The sequence below is a fragment of the Elephas maximus genome, chromosome 21 (genome assembly GCF_024166365.1).
Source record: "Elephas maximus indicus isolate mEleMax1 chromosome 21, mEleMax1 primary haplotype, whole genome shotgun sequence".
Classification (NCBI taxonomy): Eukaryota; Metazoa; Chordata; class Mammalia; order Proboscidea; family Elephantidae; genus Elephas; species Elephas maximus.
The window spans coordinates 80,686,856-80,706,884 of NC_064839.1; the positions used below are offsets into that span (position 1 = coordinate 80,686,856).

At 40.6% G+C, this 20,029-nt stretch overlaps 1 protein-coding gene across 3 annotated transcripts in view; it reads left to right on the top strand.

The window, feature by feature from the left end:
* The window catches only part of TENM3 (teneurin transmembrane protein 3), a 793,331-nt gene that overhangs the window by 657,192 nt on the left and 116,110 nt on the right, over positions 1-20,029 (top strand). For all 3 annotated transcript variants that reach the window (XM_049864999.1, XM_049864997.1, XM_049864998.1), the window contains exon 12: positions 3,108-3,293. In XM_049864999.1, the coding sequence (XP_049720956.1) occupies positions 3,108-3,293 (186 nt within the window). The remainder of the gene's footprint in view (positions 1-3,107; positions 3,294-20,029) is intronic.

Sequence of the window (20,029 nt, forward strand, 5' to 3'; positions counted from 1 at the left end):
AGCATGGGTTCATTGCGTTATTTTAAATGATACGTTAGCTTGGTTTGCCTTCCGTTCTTAAAGATATATCTCATGCTGTCATCTCCTGCCTGGAGGGGAGATGAGAGGGTGGAGGGGGTTAGAAGCTGGCGAAATGGACACGAAAAAAGAGAGTGGAGGGAGAGAGCCGGCTGTCTCATTAGGGGGAAGTAATCGGGAGTGTGTAGCAAGGTGTATATGGGTTTTTGTGTGAGAGACTGACTTGATTTATAAAATTTCACTTAAAGCACAATAAAAATTATTTTTAAAAAATCATAATTTTAAGGGTTGAAATAGGCATTTACTCCTTTATGTTGTTTTTATTTACATTTCTGACTTTGATACTAAAGAACTGAGTCCTGCAAAAACTCCACGTGGTTACATTTTGTAGATATAAAAAGGCATTTTATCCAGGTCTCTTCTGTCTCCATCAGTAAACTAGGCATAATACTACAATGATTAAATAATACTTGCTTGGAATATTGTGATTCTGATTCACTTCCCACAGTTACCCAGGTAGGAGCAGTGCAAGCAAAATAGCCCCTTTGTGTTTCCCATGAAGTTATCATAATCATACCTGAAGTATTTCACACATGGTAGCTTGTAACTGATACTGAGTAACTCAAAAGCTAGTTTAGTCTGCCTCATAAAATGATATTGCTATGATTACCTAAAATATATATGAATGTTAACTAAAAAGTTAAATTGGCTGCCCAAATTACGTATCATTATTTTAGGTATTTACTCTGATTTTTTTTATGCCAGTTGAAAATCTAATTTTACCTCTATACAAAATGACTGTGTAGCGTAGTGAGCAGAGACCATGTCCTATTCATCTTTATATCCCCAGTGCAAAACAGAAACTTAACACATATTAAACTCTCAGTATACATTTTGAATAATGTACACAGTACTGTTCTGTTGAAGAAGGTTGGTAAGTACAGAAAAATATTTAATAAACTTTGTTATTAGTTACAAAAAGAAAGACAATTTAGTTAGAATTAATAGTGAAGATCTCTAGCACATTTAGGTTCATCCTTTGAAAATTTCTGGGCTCATGTGCCTCAAATACATCTCTCTGCTGTTGCACAGCTCTTCGTTTTAAGCTTATAAAAACATTGTTTTAATTTACATTTGCGGCTTAAAGTTCACTAGCACTGTAATTCTAAATTTTTAACTAACTGAATCCTAAAGGAAAACAGTTTACCACCTGCCGGTATTGTTATTGTGGAAATGACCTTCAGATAGATATCTGAATTCAATAAGATTTTATACCTGAAAAAACATTTGGTTCAGCTGCTAGGAGAGAAGAAATGAATTATTTCCCTCAGAAAGTTTCTAGGTTTGAAAACAACAGAGCTTTCCTCTATTTTCATCAGCAGTTTGTCCATTAATTATCCCTTCAATTCCATTTCAATTAAATTAACTCTAATTAATAAGTTCGTTACAAAGATTGACGCACCTTGCTTAAAGCTAGTGTGCTAAACGCTGATAAATACCTTCACCCTAATGAAAAATTGATTAGATTGAATAAAAAGGGGACCTCGGAAAGAAGCCTCTCCCTTCTTGCGCTGAGGTAATGATATGTTGCTCTGAAGTTAATCAAACCATCTTGGATCTCTTAATCAAAAATTTAATTCAAAAGAGAGAGAAATTGTGGCGTGAGAAAACACATACTCTGTCTTCAGTTAATAGTTGTGACTGCTGTTTATACGCAGTGTCACAGCTCTCACAGTGCCTCGCTGTGGCCTTTGAAGTTCCGCAGCAGGCACCCTGAGACAGACCGAGTACTGCCGTCTGAGGAGTGTTAGCCGGGCACTGGGTGGGTAAAAGAGGACCATTAGTGTCTATAGAAATGGTGAGTTTTTTTATTTACAAAAAGTCTGTAGTCCATTTTCTGGTTGCTAGAAATGATTCCAAGTTTCTGTTATGGAGCTATTTTCTTTTTACAAGAAAACCAAAACTAAACAACATATTTTACAGTCTTAGAGAAACTATAACTTTATATGTAAAGAGTAAAAAATAAAATATCCTTCAAGACTCCTTCCCCCCATCCTTCCCTCTCCCTCCTTCCAGCTCCCACTTCTCTCTCTCTCTCTCTCTCTGTGTCTCACTGTCTCTCTGTCTCTCTAGCTCTCACTCTCTCTCTTCTCTCTGTCTCTGTCTCTCTCTCTCACTCTTTCTCTCTTAAATTGGATCTCGCTCTGTTGTATATAAGTTCCCTATCAGTTGGAACCAACTCGACAGCACCTAACAACCACAACAAATAAAACTTCTGAGAAAGGTTTAAGGAAAAAAAAAATGTGTTATCTCAGACATCAGAATTCTTTTTGAAAATCTAACCTGATGTTATCATAGTTTTTGAAGTAATTTGGTCACCTCTGCTTCTTTCAGTAATGCTAGTTGTTGAAAAATCGTATTTTGATTTTTGACAAAGTCAGTAATTATATTTTTAAGCTGATTTTCTGCTATGTGAGTTAAGCAAGGTGTACCTGTCAACAGTATGAATTTACTGAATAGGAAAAACAATAATTTATTTTATTTAGCCAGCATTTCTGTGTGCCAGATGCATGCTAATGTACTCACCATAGTAGGTTCTTTTTAATGAAAATTTCTGAATATTTAAAAAATTTACGCCATAGGGTTAGAAATAACCCCTTTTCAATTCCTGCTGTATGTCTGAATCCCAAGTCCTGTTCCAGCTTAGACACTGAGACAGTTGGGTAACTCGATGTGAGCTCTCGGCTGCCAAAGATACTCTCCAGAAACAGATAGACAGACATATACTCGTACATAATATATGTATATATGTGCATATTTATTAAAATAAGATATTATAACAGAATTGTCATGTGTATTATATGCGTGATTAGGGCACTGAGATAGTCACCAATAAAGAAGTAAAGCTGTGCCGTTTATAATGCTTTGTAGTCGATGCTGAAATTTACATAATATACATAGATACTTTGATCTTCAATGACTTTGTTCTCCACCTTAAGAGATCTGAGTTTAAGATGCTGCATTGCTTAGTAACCCCCTCCTCACTCCCCCTACTCCTTTGCTCTGCCTTTTCTTTTTCTCCAATACAGAAATCTGTTCGGTGGACTGTGGCTCCCACGGTGTTTGCATGGGGGGCACTTGTCGCTGTGAAGAAGGCTGGACGGGCCCAGCGTGCAATCAGAGAGCCTGCCACCCCCGCTGTGCTGAACACGGAACCTGCAAAGACGGCACGTGCGAATGCAGCCAGGGATGGAACGGAGAGCACTGTACTATTGGTAGGCCAACTGCACTTCTATGCCCGTCCTCCACACAGGTCTGAAGAGCTCAGACCCTGGTTGATTTCACCACGGAAAAATGCGCATGTCTTCAAATTAGTTTTTAAAGAAATTGCTTTTTAAATGAGGCTATCATTTCATAATGGCAATTCAGTTTCTTTTAGAACAAGCGTCACAGGTATGAAGCATGAGAATTCTTTATTCATTATTGTGATGGCCACAAAAATTGACTCACAGAAACAAAGAAGATTTCATTTCTTATTTATAAATAAACTTCCAGTTTATATTACTTCCATTCATATATTATCTCTTAGTGTCCTGTGTTACCATTGCATTTCTTAATAATCACAACCAAGTTTTTACCTTAAGAAAAGAAAGATTTCAAATATGTGAACTTCTTGGCCTCTGTAGATTCCAAAATCGTACATCTTGGCATTTATAGATATATTTTAGTCTCTAAAGAAAGAAATTTGACTTGTAATGACTTTATTTTACAGTACCATGAGAAACAAAGTAGTTATAAAATACACAAGTCTAGCTGTTCTTAGGAAACCCTGGTGGCATAGTAGTTAAGAGCTCGGCTGCTAACCAAAAGGTCAGCAGTTCAAATCCACCAGGCGCTCCTTGGAAACTCTGTGGGGCAGTTCTACTCTGTCCTATAGGGTTGCTATGAGTCGGAATATACTCCACGGCAACCGGTTTGGGGTTTTTTTGGTTTTTGGTAGCTGTTCTTAAAAAAAATTTATATATGCTTAGCACTTTTTAAAATATGATGACATTTATGGACTTCTATAGGTTAAGTAAAACAATCAAATAGGTATGGAAGATAAAATATTAGTGCATAAATTATATTTTGCAAGGATACAAAAGTATCCAGAGTATATATGGTACCATATTTTCCAGGCATTCAGTGTCTTTGCTTTTTACCATTTGTGTCACTGAAGTTAAAACTGAATTAAAATTGAGATATCAATTAAATTTAAAAAATACAGCAAAAGTAATAAATTTCTACCTCACTTCAGTGAAAGTGTACACTGTTCATTTTAAAAGGCATAATCCTACAAAAATTTCAGAGTTCAAGGTACAGTCAGCCCTCCGTATCCATGGGTTTCGCATCAGTGGATTCAACCATCCATGGATCGAAAATATTCAGGAAAAAAAAAGAAATTTCCAAAAAATAAAACCTGAATTTGCAGCACGTGAAGCACTACGCTGAATCCCTGGGAATGAAGTGCTGTGTAGAGGTCCGCTGCTGTAGCTGCCCGCCGTGTCACAGCTCCTCAGTCTCCAGCGCTTATTGTTTGAGTATCACTCGCCGTGTGTCTTATCATTATTCCCTGATCATTGGAGTACAGTTTAACGACTATTTCTGTAGCAGTTACATTGTACTAGGTATTACAAGTGATCTAGAGATGATTTGAAGTATGCAGGAGGATGTGTGTAGGTTATATGCAAGTACTACGCCATTTTATGTATGGGACTTGAGCATCCTGGGATTTTGGTATCCTGGGGGAGTCCTGGGACCAATCCCCTTTGGATACTGAGGGACGACTACATAGTGTTTCTCCACAGTGTTTTAGGTCCTTAGAGTAAAATATGGTAAAGCTGTTGGGAAGTGAAGGAAGTGTCGGTATCTTATAAGGTTTCTTCTTGCATCTGTAAGTATCATTACTTCACTTTATTGCCTATGGGGATTGGTTAGCCAGAAATTTTGCCATGGAAAGTTGAAATCACATACATTTATAATCATCACAATTATGTTTACAGACTTCAAGCAAGGTTCTTTCTAAGCTTATTGGCATCCTTGACATCTGTTTCAGGGGTCCCACTACCACTCCCATATCTGTTGATTCACTAGAAGGACTCACAGGACTCTGAGGCATTGTACTCACGGCTGTACTTTATTACAGTCACAGAAGTCATTTGTGAACATACAAAAATGCAGCTCGGAAACCCTATGTTCTTTCTCTCCCACTGGGAGAGTCCCATGGAGTGTGCTCTTTTCTGCAGCAGTAAAATGCATCAGGAAATGTGCAGCGCTTCTGCCCGGGGAAGCCCGTTTGAGACTCAGAGTCTAGGGTTTTTACTGGGGCCTGCTCAAGCACGTTATCTCCACCTGAGATACTACAGCCACAACTACAAAAATTCAAGACCCAGAGAAGAAAACCAGGTGCTCAGTGCTCCTGGTGGGCAAAATAGCCTTGCCAGTGTAGGGAATAGCCAAGTTTCCAGATGCCAGCCAAGGGCCAGCCCTGCAAGCAGGCCTGCTGTATCAACTCTCACTGCACAGCACTCTGGAGTCACACTTGTTGAATGTGTGCTTGCTGTCCACAGCTGGGGAACGCATAGTTACTACTGAAGTCAAGCTGTAGCTTGCAGGTACTGTGAATCACTGTAGGAGAGGGGGCAGCCTCATTTTGCAGGACAGCTCAACACTCTCAAGCAATGATCTGAAATGGCCAGGAATTGTGAGAAAAGTAAGGTCAAACGCTCTGGATAGGCTTTTTAAAACTCCACGTGTGCCCATAACTCACCCTCATCCCCAAGATTCCAGGGTGGCTTTCCCCTCCTCTCCTCCAGGGCAGGCTTCACAGGATGCTGGCAAAGTGTTGCTCATAACTGTGTTGACTGCCACAGTTTGTCTTTCTGTGAATATACAGGACAGTGCGGTACCCTGTGACTGAACAGCTTTATGCCTTAGATCCCAGAATGCCCGTGTACCAAGGCAGGGCAAGAAAAATGTGCCTCCAATCATACTCCTTCTTATACCACCCCCATCCTTGGTCAGAAGAGGTGAATTGCTGTTAGTTCAGGGTTATATATTTCATTACTCATATACCAGGAAGTACAGCAAACGTAGGTGTATATACTTTGGAAAACTGGGAAATGTACTATAAAGCTATCCACAGACAATTTAAGTCGCCAACCAACAGTTATTCAAGGAATCATTCTGGTGTGGTCCTCCTGACGTTGGTGGTTTCCCGCGGCTGGGCTGTCCTTGAACAACTTACCAGTCATCTGGGCACAAACAGGATTTTTTTTAGCAACCCTTCTATTATTTCTTTTTGTGTTGTTGCTTTTATATTCCTTATGAGTAGCAGTGTGGAAATAAAGGACCAGCTTCATTTAAAACAAATCTTGGAAAGAACCCTTTGAAGATGTAGAGAACCTTTAAGTCATTATTTTCTTCTTTGTTGCTGTTAGAAGTGGTTCCTCCAGATTTCGGCATACGGAGATGGAGATCGGTTGCTATTCCCCTGTCTCCTACTACCTGTGTAACGTGCCTGCAACAAAGCCTGAGGGGCCATTTTAAAAGGGGCCTTTGTGAGTCACGGATTAAACCCAGGCAACGACTGTATTTTCTCATTCAGGGTAGTTACTGTACTGTGTGTTCCTCTTACTTGCAGCACTTGGGCATCTGGCTAAAGGAAGCTGTCACTTTATGAAACAATACTCATAAATCAGCAAGATTTTTTTTTCTTTCTCTCTATTATGTGCCATCTCATTGAATACAAACAGGGAGGTTAATTGAAAGAGAGATGGAGGAGAAATTAAACAGTTAGACGAAAACAGAAGTTCCCACTAGAAAGCAAAGAATATTCTTCATTAGTCATCTTACTGTCTTCATAAACTCAGTTCATACTTTCATAAAACCACGGGCACTTAGATAAGTAAATAGATTATGAATTTAGAGTATTCATTTAACATCCTAGCTCCTGAAGAATCCCATCCTGATATTTTTATTAGTATGTTCGTGTTGTCCTCTTCTTATGAACCATGTGTTCAGCAAACCAGGCTTATTCATCTGCAGGTTCACTGTACTGTGTCCTTTTTTCTCGGGTTAGACTTTGGCTAGTGATGCATAACGATGGAAAATGAAACAAAAGGAAATTCTACTTTTGGCAATATTGCAATTAAAATAAATGTTTTCGTTTTTTTTTTTTTTTTTTGTCTTATTCCCCAGAAAGCATTTATGACTGTCCAACCCTTTTATAAAGAAAAAGGTACATGACTGAATCACATCAACTAAGCACCAACACTTACTAGTAACGTGATTTAATGGCATTATCTGTAGTATAGATTCTCAACTACAGTAATAACCATTCCATAAAAGGATTTCTCCTTGTTTTTCATGTGATAGAAAAGACTATTTAGAGGATCAAAAGGCAAGATTAAAAAATACTAAATGTAACTAAATGTTATGTAAATAATAAACCCCCCCTCCCCCCAAAAAACCTGGTTAGCTTCGGTTTCCATTTCTTGGAGAGTCAATTGGTTGACTTGGGTTTCAGCTCCTGGGAAGATTAGGCACATTCAAGAAATAGAAACTTAGGTTTCGGCTTCTTAACTTGGGGCTTAGCATAAGTGACTCCATTTTGGGCCCAGTGTAGTCAAGTTAACTTATGTCTATCTCTCTATAAAAAAGCCTTAAACGGTTTTGTGTTGTGAGAATTGAGGTGGAACAAGGTCGTATCTGTGAACTGGAGTTACTAGTCTTGGCCTAATTCAATAAGTTCACTATTAATGTATTTGACTGGAACAAAATATGTAATGATGTAAAGGCAACTCACTTAGTTTAGCTCTCTCTTTTCTTCCTACCTAGTGAAAAGGGTCAGTTCTACTCCATCCTACAAGGTTGCTGTGAGTCGGAATTGACTCGAGGGCACTGGGTTTTAGTGAAAAGGGGGAAAACTGCTATCTGGCCTGTCCATTAAAAAAAAAAAAAAAATTGCCGTGAGTCGATTACAACTCATAGCGACCCTAAAGGACAGAGTAGAACTGCCCCATAGGGTTTCTGAGGAGCGCCTGGTGGGTTTGAACTGCCAACCTTTTGGTTAGCAGCTGTAGCTCTTAACCTCTTCACCACCAGGGTTTCTTGTCTGGACTGTAGCTGTAGTTAATTGGCCATAGAAGGAATCCAAATACTGTGCCGGCCTCTGCTAAACAGATGTTTGTAACCAGAATCAGCAACTTTTAGGTACAATACTAACTAAACATTCCTAGAAATGATCAATCCTAAGTGTCCAATTTTGAATATTGCTCACCTACAGCTTCCCCAGGAACTACGGTTGTTACCATTTGTTGAAAGCCGTTACCCCAAAGCAGTGCTTTCGTCTCTGAGAGCATCGGAGACTACAAACGAGATTATGGCCTAAAAAGGGGTGCAGGATGTGGGATCGAGTAACACACCGGATCTGGATTGTTACCTACCTTGGGCGTCTTTAGGAAGGAGAAGAAGGCTCCAATCTCTGTCCACAGGCAAATTGTCTTCTGGAGACTGATAGGCATTTTCCATTTTTCCAGGAGACAGAAACAGACACAATGGTCTGAAATAAATTTCGGTTAGATATATTAAGGAACTTCAGGTTGGAAAGCATACTTAAATCCTAGAACAGGCTCCCAAAGAATATTCTGAAATATCTGTTCCAGAAAGCTTTAGCAATACCACAGTTACTTAGGTGTGAAACATTGCGGGTTTTGTTTGTTCTTTTTGTTTTGTTAAGAGTTTGAGGAGTATTTTTAAGAGGAATGTGTTTTTTAAATTCTTGCCATCCATCTGTCCCAGAAGTTAAAGTATCTTAGATAGTAGCCCTATCTGAAGGACTGCTTGAGGTCTCTTGCAGACCCCATTGCTGTCGAGTCGATTACTGACTCACCAAAACCCTATGGGACAGAGTAGACTGCCCAATAGGGTTTCTGAGGCTGAAATCTTTATGGAAGCAGACTGCCACCGTCTGCCACGGCGTGGCTGGTGGGGTCGAACCGCCCAACGCTTAACCACTGCGCCACCAGGACTCCCTAAACTATTGATAGTTTTGGCTTTATTTTGAAAATTACTAGATTTACTAAGTTCCTGTTTTTATTCTCAATTCCATTAACTTATTTTTATTTTTCTATGGCATTAAATAACAGAGAAAAGTAATCTTCACTTTTTCAGATCACCTGGGATCCATTTTGAAGGGTACTGCACTTTGCACCTCAGTTCCCTTTCACTTGTTAACTCATTCATTTCTTTGCCCATTAAGCAATTAGTGAACATCTCATATGATGGAAGTCAGTGTGACGTAATGAAAAAAGCATGGGCTTCGAACTTTGAAAAGATTTGTGTTCAGTGCAATTCTGTGACTTAATTCCTATGATAACTTGTAACTGTTCTTAGCCTCAGTTTTTCTTTTTTCAAATGTAAAATGGCTCTACGAACACTTAGTATGAGATTTCAAGGCAAAGTAATGTTTAAGAACTTTTGGAATTTGAATCCTTGCTGCACGATTAACGAATTGAGCACCCTTGCAAGCCATTTAATCTCCCTGAGTCTTAATTTCCTCTTATATGAAATGGGAATATTACATACCACATAAAAAAAAAAAAAAAAAACTTTTTTTTTTAGGGTTGTTAAAATTAAATGAAATACTTCATAAGTTTCCTAGCAAATCGTGTTCAATAAATTATAATTTTTTTTAATTAAGTATACATTAGACAAACAGCAACCTAGCCAATATGTTTGGTTTGAAAGTTTTGTTTTGTTTTGTTTTGTTTTAAAGCAAACAGAACCCCTACACAAGGAACTCACTTGGAAGAGTTAGTGAAATTCCCACTTCATTGTTATAAAAAGTACCCTTTAGTCTCAGAACAGAGATGGCTTGACAAGAAATTGATGTGTCTGGGTTGGAGGTTAGAGGTGTTGCTTTTTTAAATCATGGTGCAGAAAGTCTATTGTGGTATTTTTCTTCTAGTACTGTCTCAGAGTTGCTTATTGAGCGACATTGATTTTCATGTACTTTCAGGCAATTCAAATGGAAATTTGGCCTAGGGGAAATCCTAATTCCTTTAAGCTACAAAAGACCAGCTATTTGTTTTTATTCTAATTCTTTAGTACATAGGGAAACACGATCATTAACGATCACAAAGACGTACTTTGTTTGTTCAGACACAACTTAGACGTACAGTATTCAGCATACCTCCATTAAATACCATGGTTGCTCTGGGCTTTAGGATACTAACCAAAAAAAAAACCAAACCCAGTGCCGCCGAGTCCATTCCGACTCATAGCAACCCTATAGGACAGAGTAGAGCTGCCCCATGGAGTTTCTAAGGAGCGCCTGGCAGATTCGAACTAACGACCTTTGGTTAGCAGCCGTAGCACTTAATCACTGCACCACCTAGAGATTAGAAATTGAAAATGAAATACACACAGCCGGGGCGTTATTTACTAAACAATATGGGGGCGGGGGGAGAGGAGATCAAAACTATTACAGTGTGGACAGGCTTAGGCTTGATGTTCTAATTCTTATCTCAGGATAATGGTGAAAGAATAGTATTTAAATTGCTCAATAAAAAGAAAAAATTGTTGACAATTTTTTGAGGGGGGGGGAAGACCACTCTGACAAATGCTTCATTTAGATTAGTAAATCAGAATTCTTTGTAACTTCTGCAGTGTCCTCCCAATTGAGAATCCAATAGTATTGAATATGGAAATCCTAAAAAACAGGTTTACGTCTTTATTACTATTTTATTTATAATATCCTCTTAACAAGTGTGTAGAAGACCAAATGGTACCTGCAGATGACTCTTGTAGAGGACACTTGGCTTCAGATCAGTCAGTGTGATAACAGTGGTCAAGAAAGGGGTTTCAGGAGCCACCCTACCTAGATCCCAATCCCGAGACATATCTACAGACACTTCACAATCTATGATGTATCAAGTTACGACAAACCGCACTTACGACTGACTTTTTGGGGGTTTTTTTTGGACATCTTATTGTTTATAATATATATTACATATAGCATTTCATCATGTAATTTGATGATGTTATTCTCAAATGTTCAAAGCTCAAATTTATAAAGATACTGATAATAAAAGGCAATAATAATGAAAACTAAAAAAAAAAAAAAAAGTATTCAACTTACGTCAGAACCGACTTAAAACGGAGCTGTGGGAACAGAACCTTGTCATAAGTGGATAACTCCCTGTACCGAGAAGCTCATGAAGCTTCAACTTCTGGGCCTCTCACTTCCAGAGGTCTCTCCTGAGATCCTGGAAGGGGCCTGTGAGCCCGCCTGATCTGTCACTAATATAAAGCTTGCAAGGCAGTTAAGACCTCTGTCTCTTTTTGCTCCTATGTGTTTCCTTACATGTTTCCTTATGTAGGATGGCTTTGGAGTGGCTGTGCACATTTTGGGGGTTCAGCTGAGGGGAATTTGAGCTGGGGGAACATTTAATTTAGGTATAGTGGGATGTATTTATGAAGCATACAGTCATTTTTGTGTGTGGTTAAGTTATTGCTAGCGGTCCAGGAGTACTGTTACTACTGCTGACTCATCTAAGGACACGAGAGTGCAGGCCAGAAGTTCCATGAGGGTGTGAATTTGTGCTGTGGAGCCCTGTACCAGAAGTCAGTAAGTAACAGAGGAGAAATAAGTTTGAAATATACAGAACCACAGGCTAGTCTGTGGAAAATTCTTCCGCAGAAATACTTCCATTCAGCAGATACATGAACTGCCTAGTCTGAATGGCTCCTGACAGGAGTATACTTGGTAAAGAAACTTGTACAGTTATCAGCATTGTGTCTTGGTTACCTAGTACCGCTATAACAGAAATACCACAAGGGGATAGCTTTAACAAACAAAAGCTTATTTTCTCACAGTTAGGAGGCTAAAAGAAGTCTGAATTCAGGGTGCCTCCTCTAGGGGAAGGAAACCATGGTGGCGTAGTGGTTAAGTGCTACGGCTGCTAACCAAAGGGTCGGCAGTTTGAGTCTGCCAGCCACTCCTTGGAAACTCTATGAGGCAGTTCTACTCTGTCCTGTAGGGTCGCTATGAGTCGGAATCGGCTCGACAGCGGTTGGTTTGGTTTTGGTTTTCCTCTAGGGGAAGGCTTTCTGTCTCTGTCAGCTCTGGAGGAAGGTCCTAGTCTCTTTGAGCTGCTGCTCCTGGGTAATCTTCATGTGTCTTGGCACCTCTCTTCCCCCAGCTCTGCTGCTTAGCTCGCTTGTTCAGCCTCTTCTGTATCTCAAAAAAATCGATTCAAGATACCCCTACACTAATCCTGCCTCATTAACATAACAAAGACAGCCCATTCCCAAATGGGATTATAAACACAGGCACAGAGGTTAGGATTTATAACACAGATTTTTAGGGGCACAATTCAATCCATTACATATGCCATAATTTTTTTCTTTTTGATGAATTTTTCTTTAATGAGGAATTTATCAGAGTTTCTGTGTTTGTAAGACACAAGCCTGTGGTAGCGCTGCACACACGGAATCCCCCATCAGTGTATGAGGTCACATGCCCCATGCATCTAGGGTGTCACTGAGCCACATGGACACACTGGAGAAAGGTTTCCTGCTTCTATGACGTGAAATGCTTTGCTGATCACGCCAGCACAAAACCCAGGCTGTCCTACTGGGAGAACAGCACCACAAAGTAGATAATGTGTCCTCAGTTCAGAGAATATTTAAGATTAGTTTTTTGTCACGTAAGAATCTTCCCAAATTTGACAGTAATGCCAAAAATCTACATAACATTACTAATAACAAGTTTGAAGCCAAAAGAAACTTCTAAGTTATCGGTAATACAAAATATATTAAACAACTGCATTGAATAAAGACCGAATTACCTTTCTCTTGTATCTATAAGAAGACATTACAAAAGCATTGTCATGTAAAAGGCAATCAAAGAGTAAATGTACTTCCCAAAAATGGACATTGTCCACATGTGAGGCAGTTTCCGGTACTCGTGGTATCCACTTAAAAACTGTAATTTGTTATGATTTCTTTTCTCATTCTAATAAATACTCATGGCTTGACATTCTTTTTTCTCAAAGAGGCCTTTGCATATTATGTTTCAGACCCCATAAAACTTAGATCTGCCTCTGGTCCCAGCACTACCACTTGATAGCTGTGTGATCTTGAGAAAATCGCCTCACCACTCTGTGCTTCAGTTTCCTCGTCTAATGAAATAGGGATAAAAATAGTGGCTACTTCAGAGCTGCAGAGAGTTCATTAGTGAGTTAAAACATATGGAAGAGTTCTCAGAACCAACAGCACCTGGCATCTTTCTTTCAGTAACACAGACGAGGCTGCTGCTGCTGCTGTCTTTGTGCAGAGGAGGTAGGCAGCAGAAGAGGGGAAATTGCTGGGTTCCAGGAGAACTGCTGTCACACTCCAGAGCTGGGGACTTCAAGGGGGCAGTGGGCTTGCAGTTACGTGGCAGGACATTCTGCTCCTAACTGACTTGGTTGGTAGTGGTAATCTACGCAAGATGAAAATTTTGGAAAAAACCAGCAGAAAGACAGAACTTCTTCACCTTCCTTTCCGCATTAGTTCCAATAATAGTAAATCTGCTGTGACAGAGAGAACAGTCACACCTTTACCTGCTCCTGTGACAGAGAGGCTGGTGATCCCTTTACCTGCTCCTGTGACGGAGAGGGTAGTAACCCCTTTACCTGTTTCTGCGACAGAGAGGGTAGTGACCCCTTTATCTGCTCCTGTGACAGAGAGGGTAGTGACCCCTTTTCCTGCTCCTGTGACAGGATAGTGACCGCTTTACCAGCTCCTGTGACAGGATAGTGACCCCTTTACCTGCTCCTGTGACAGGATAGTGACCCCTTTACCTGCTCCTGTGACAGGATAGTGACCCCTTTACCTGCTCCTGCGACAGGGAGGATTGTGACCCCTTTACCTGCTATTGTGACAGAGGGCAGTGACCCCCTTTACCTGCTCCTGTGACAGAGAGGACAGTGACCCCTTTACCTGCTGCTGTGACAGAGAGGGTAGTGACCCCTTTATCTGCTCCTGTGACAGAGAGGGTAGTGACCCCTTTTCCTGCTCCTGTGACAGAGAGGGTAGTGACCCCTTTACCGGCTCCTGTGACAGGATAGTGACCCCTTTACCTGCTCCTGTGACAGGATAGTGACCCCTTTACCTGCTCCTGTGACAGGATAGTGACCCCTTTACCTGCTCCTGTGACAGAGAGGACAGTGACTCCTTTACCTGCTCCTGCGACAGAGAGGACAGTGACCCCTTTACCTGCTCCTGTGACAGGACAGTGACTCCTTTACCTGCTCTGTGACAGAGAGGACAGTGACTCCTTTACCTGCTCTGTGACAGAGAGGGCAGTGACCCCTTTACCTACTCCTGTGACAGAGAGGGTAGTGACTCCTTTACCTACTCCTGTGACAGAGAGGGTAGTGACCCCTTTACCTACTCCTGTGACAGATAGGGTAGTGACTCCTTTACCTGCTCCTGTGACAGAGAGGACAGTGACCCCTTTACCTGCTCCTGTGACAGAGAGGACAGTGACCCCTTTATCTGCTCCTGTGACAGAGAGGACAGTGACCCCTTTACCTGCTCCTGTGACAGAGAGGACAGTGACCCCTTTACCTGCTCCTGTGACAGAGAGGACAGTGACCCCTTTACCTGCTCCTGTGACAGAGAGGACAGTGACTCCTTTACCTGCTCTGTGACAGAGAGGACAGTGACTCCTTTACCTGTTCTGTGACAGAGAGGGCAGTGACCCCTTTACCTGTTCTGTGACAGAGAGGGTAGTGACCCCTTTACCTACTCCTGTGACAGAGAGGGTAGTGACTCCTTTACCTGCTCCTGTGACAGAGGGTAGTGACTCCTTTACCTGCTCCTGTGACAGAGTAGTGACTCCTTTACCTGCTCCTGTGACAGAGAGGACAGTGACCCCTTTACCTGCTCCTGTGACAGAGAGGACAGTGACCCCTTTACCTGCTCCTGTGACAGAGAGGACAGTGACTCCTTTACCTGCTCCTGTGACAGAGAGGGTAGTGACCCCTTTAGCTGCTCTGTGACAGAGAGGCTGGTGATCCCTTTACCTGCTCCTGTGACGGAGAGGGTAGTAACCCCTTTACGTGTTTCTGCGACAGAGAGGGTAGTGACTCCTTTACCTGCTCCTGTGACAGAGAGGGTACTGACTCCTTTACCTGCTCCTGTGACAGAGAGGACAGTGACCCCTTTACCTGCTCCTGTGACAGAGAGGACAGTGACCCCTTTACCTGCTCCTGTGACAGAGAGGGTAGTGACTCCTTTACCTGCTCCTGTGACAGAGAGGGTAGTGACTCCTTTACCTGCTCCTGTGACAGAGAGGAAAGTGGCTCCTTTACCTGCTCCTGTGACAGAGAGGCTAGTGACCCCTTTACCTGCTCCTGTGACAGAGAGGGTAGTGACTCCTTTACCTGCTCCTGTGACAGAGAGGCTAGTGACCTCTTTACCTGCTCCTGTGACAGAGAGGACAGTGACTCCTTTACCTGCTCCTGTGACAGAGAGGGTAGTGACTCCTTTACCTGCTCCTGTGACAGAGAGGCTAGTGACCTCTTTACCTGCTCCTGTGACAGGATAATGACCCCTTTACCTGCTGCTCAGGAGAGCTGTTGGGAGCCCCTAAGATCTCACTGACTGTGTCCCATCCTGGGAACCTGGTGGATTTTTAGTTCTGTTTCTTCCTCTGAGATAACATTAGTATCCATTCAGGGCTTTTTAGTATTTTTCTCACTTTAGTCTAATTTATTTAGTTAACAGGTTTGTATACAATACTAGTAATCCCCTCAGAATTGGTTTTGTTTTTTTAATGAAGTCACTTAATATTTTCTAAAAGTGCAAACCTAGTTTCTCTGGTCATTCTGAATAAGGGAGGCCATACTTTGTTTAAGTTGTCAGTGTTCTCATTACTCCATTACAATATTTTCAAGTGTTACAAAGATAATGTTTATTTTACTAGGCAACCTAACAATGCTTCCTTTTGTTTTTCTCATGAAGTTCTTGGGTAATCACTGGTGTGCTATTTATAGCAGTGGTAAACCTATTAGGGTCCAGTCAGTTCTGACTCCCGACAACCCCACGTGACACAGAGTAGGAACGCTCCATGCGGTGTTCTTTGCTGTAATCTTCAAGATGCAGACGGCCAGGCCTTGCTTCTCTGTGGCTGCTGATGAGTAGGTCAGATCATGAACCTTTAGGCTAGTGGTCGAATGCAAACAGTTTGCACCACCCAGGGACCTTTATAGGAATGATAGCTCTCATATTTTGATATTTTAGTATGTCGCTATCAGTCGGAATCAACTGGACAGCAATACGTTTCTTTTTTCTTTTTTTATCCTTCAAGTGGTTTCTCTTTTCACCTTTGTGGATTGTTCTTTGCATTAGTTTATTTCCCTTTACATATGGTAGTCTGGCATACAGTCAGTATGGCAAACAGTTCCACTGAGTTGCAGCCAGTATTGCAAATAATAGCAGGTCTGCACTTGAAGCTAAATTAGCCTTTCACTCACTGTTCAGTAATCTGTTGTGTGAAACAGTCATCAACCAACAAAAACAAATTTACTGGTCTTAATTCGATACTTTAGTAAGTTTGACTTTGTGTCAGAACTTGGACTGCGTCTGAAGGTTTTTGAGTCATTCTTCATTTCTACTAACTCTTTAAATCCTTATCCTGAAGGATTCAGAGGTGTTATTAATTCTAACCCTTCTACTGACTTTCTGTGAAGTGTGCCTTGCACTAACTTGGTGGCATCCAGCCTTCCCTACCTTGGTAAGCAGCCTACACAGGTCCTATAATGTTTTCAGAAGCCCCGTTAGAATTGTATCTTCGGGCCAGACAACTCCTCAAGATAGTTGGGTTTAGAATCTTCTCTTACTTTTGCACCCAGTTTGCTCTGTGACCGTGAGTAAAATCATAGTCCAAAGGGCTGTCTCGATAAATGTTCTCTAATCGTGTTGATTTACCTAAGAATGGGGGTAATTGCAAACACAGCAATGGTTGCTGTTGACAGGAGGCATTTGACATCGGGGGCCCTTCTGCTGGGTCCCCTCCTTGAGGCAGTAAGCCAGCCTCACAGCGGCAGAGTCAGCAGCCAAAGCGGTGGGAGGGTTTCAAATCAGTTGGCCACAGTGTTACTGAGAAGTAAATTTCTATGACAGTTATATCATTTTGGGTGATGTTAAATGGGTTGTTCTGTACTTTCAAAAAGGGCATTTTTTTAAGACTTCTAAAACTCAGTTCTGAATGTAGATAAATGTTTTGTGGTTGAATACATCTGGATTTAACATAGGCCTTTCCACCTAGATGACCTGCACATAGCCTATGAGGCTGAGAGAATTTTGAGTTGTTTAGAAGAAAGATGGTTCACTTAGTTGGAGTCGTAGAATAATTGAGTTCTATTTTTTTTATATACTATGGTGGCTATTTGTGCACAGGTTTTCCCTCCTGTCTACCTCCTGTGGTGCAGCTCGGGTCCCCATATCCTTGCTGAGTTAAATTTATTCCTTCCTAGTTTACCGTAAGGCCCACTGGCTATATTCAGAAAGAATGGAGGATCAAGTCCACTGTCATTTTCCTGAAATGAGTGGTATATTAGTAAATGCCGGTTATTTGCATGCCTGGTTTCTTTAGGCTTGATAGGCTTGACCCCCTTCTTTTCTGTCTTGTGTTTATTGCCCACCATTGAGCTTAGTGATTTTCTAAAGTCTCTCAAAATAATTTAATGCACCTTTTTTTTTTTTTTTACTGTGTGTCTTAGGAAACAATTTATGAATTATAATTCTTATCCCAAGGAAATTTTTGAATCAACTGATTTAAGTTGTTATATGCCACAACAGATTTTTAAAACGAGTCCATAACTAGGATTTCTCTTTCTTTTCCTTAAGCCTCATTTCTCATCTTAAGTCTATTTAAAGTTTTATTTTTTTAAGTTTGTTGAGAGGCATGATATCTGAATTAAAACCAGTTCAGTTATATGTCAAATTTGTTTTATTAATAGCCAGCCATTGTGTTTCTTCATTAATGTACTCGAGTGTCTTTTTCGATTGGGAATACCTCGATTTGTGTCTTTTAAATACCATGTGTAAGACCTTAATTTCTACCAGAACACAGTGTGTCAGAAGTTTTAAAGCTCAGTAGGTTGGATATACGATTTAACCGGAAATAAAAATGAAAAATGCTCCCTTTTATTCTTGCCAGGTTCATCAGAAGCCTTTTATTGAGAAGTTTCAATCCAAGGCATTTGGGGAGTGAAACCAGGTGCAGAATACTATGTTGTCAACTATTCCACAGTATTAACAATGAAGAAGAAGATTATAACCAGTGCCAGATTATAAATATGCCACAGTCCCCTTGAACTTTAGGCCAGGTAACTGTGGAGTGCCAGGCAGCTAGCAGAATGTTGGTGTGAAGTTTAAGTAACTTTCATCATATGCTGAAAGCCTTATTACCCAAATGGAGTTAAAAAAAAAAAAAAAAAGTCAGAACTTTGCATTCAGTTCAATGTAAGAGTGGAAGAATTAAGCCCACAATTTTAAGGAATACTATTACTCAGTTCGGAGCCCTGGTGGCACAGTGGTTAAGAGCTCGGTTGCTAACCAAAAGGTCAGCAGTTCAACTCTACCAGCTGCTCCTTGGAAACCCTATGGGGCATTCTTCTTTGTCCTGTAGGGTCGCTATGAGTCGGAATCAACTCGACAACAATGGGTTGGGTTTTGGGTTTGGTGTTACTCAGACAAGTGGTCCTTCCCACAGTGATACCTTTCAATGGCAGAATTCATCTCTATCATTTTTTTAAAAGATGAGCTGAATATAACCTTTTTCATCTTAAAACAGTTCCTTTTCTACTTACCTATTTTTAAAATAAAAGTTGGGTCATGGTTTTAGTCCATACAAAAGCCATAACTTTTTCCCCTTGTCGTATCTAACATAGTCACAGGTTATGGTGTGAACTAGAGCCAGTTTTTTTCTATTGTTCTTCTTCATAACAGGTTCAATGACCCTCTCCTTTTTTCCCCTTGTCATATCTAACATAGTCACAGATTTTGTGAACTAGAGCCAGTTTTTTTCTATTGTTCTTCATGATAAGTTCAATGACCCTCTCCTTTTTTGAGTACCTCTTTCTAGAAGCTAGAAAACAGGTGTCTGAAATATGACTATTATTTCTGGGATTTACCAGGCACGTGTCTCGGATAAATTAAGGAGCGATCAAAGGGGGTCCATAAATATGAATACTTTGCCAGCTGCTTTTCCATTAAACTCTTTTGGTTGAATGAAATTAGTAAATAGTTATGTTGGTGGGGAAGCTACTACATCCAAACGTAATACAATGCCTTCCTTTAACAATAGAGCTTCATTTTTTCCTATGTACCAAATGAGTTTTTAGGGTAATCTACATTGCAAATTGGCCAATTTGCATTAAAACTATGCCTACTTGTTCTGATTTGTCAACACCTCTTTTTCTAAAAAGTCTTTAACTTTCAGTATGGGTGGGGAGAGACCATCTGCTTATGGAGCTTGCCTGCAGCTCCATCACTTAACCTAGGAGACAGGTTACAACTGTTTAATTGTTACGCGTTGAATGATTCTCACTCTGTCCAAAATTAATATTTATACATGTGTGCCTAGAAAGCATGTGGTTAAACATAAGTGATCTAATTGTGAATTAATGGCGTTAGACAGCCATTAATTAGTCAACACATGAACAGTGAGGTGTAAAATAATGCTTTTCACACATAGTCCGACTCTTGGCTTTTAAGATGAGTCTCCAGTAGTAATTATTATGCATGTGAGTAATCCACCCAAACATGCTGGTATTTACAGTGCAGGAAATCACCATCTAGTTACCATAAAAAGTAAAAAAGATAACTGTTGATGTAGTTATTGCACATACCGTAACTCTTCCCTGCCCCCCAAAGCGTTATCCCTTGGAATAGACCAGTATAGGTACAAACT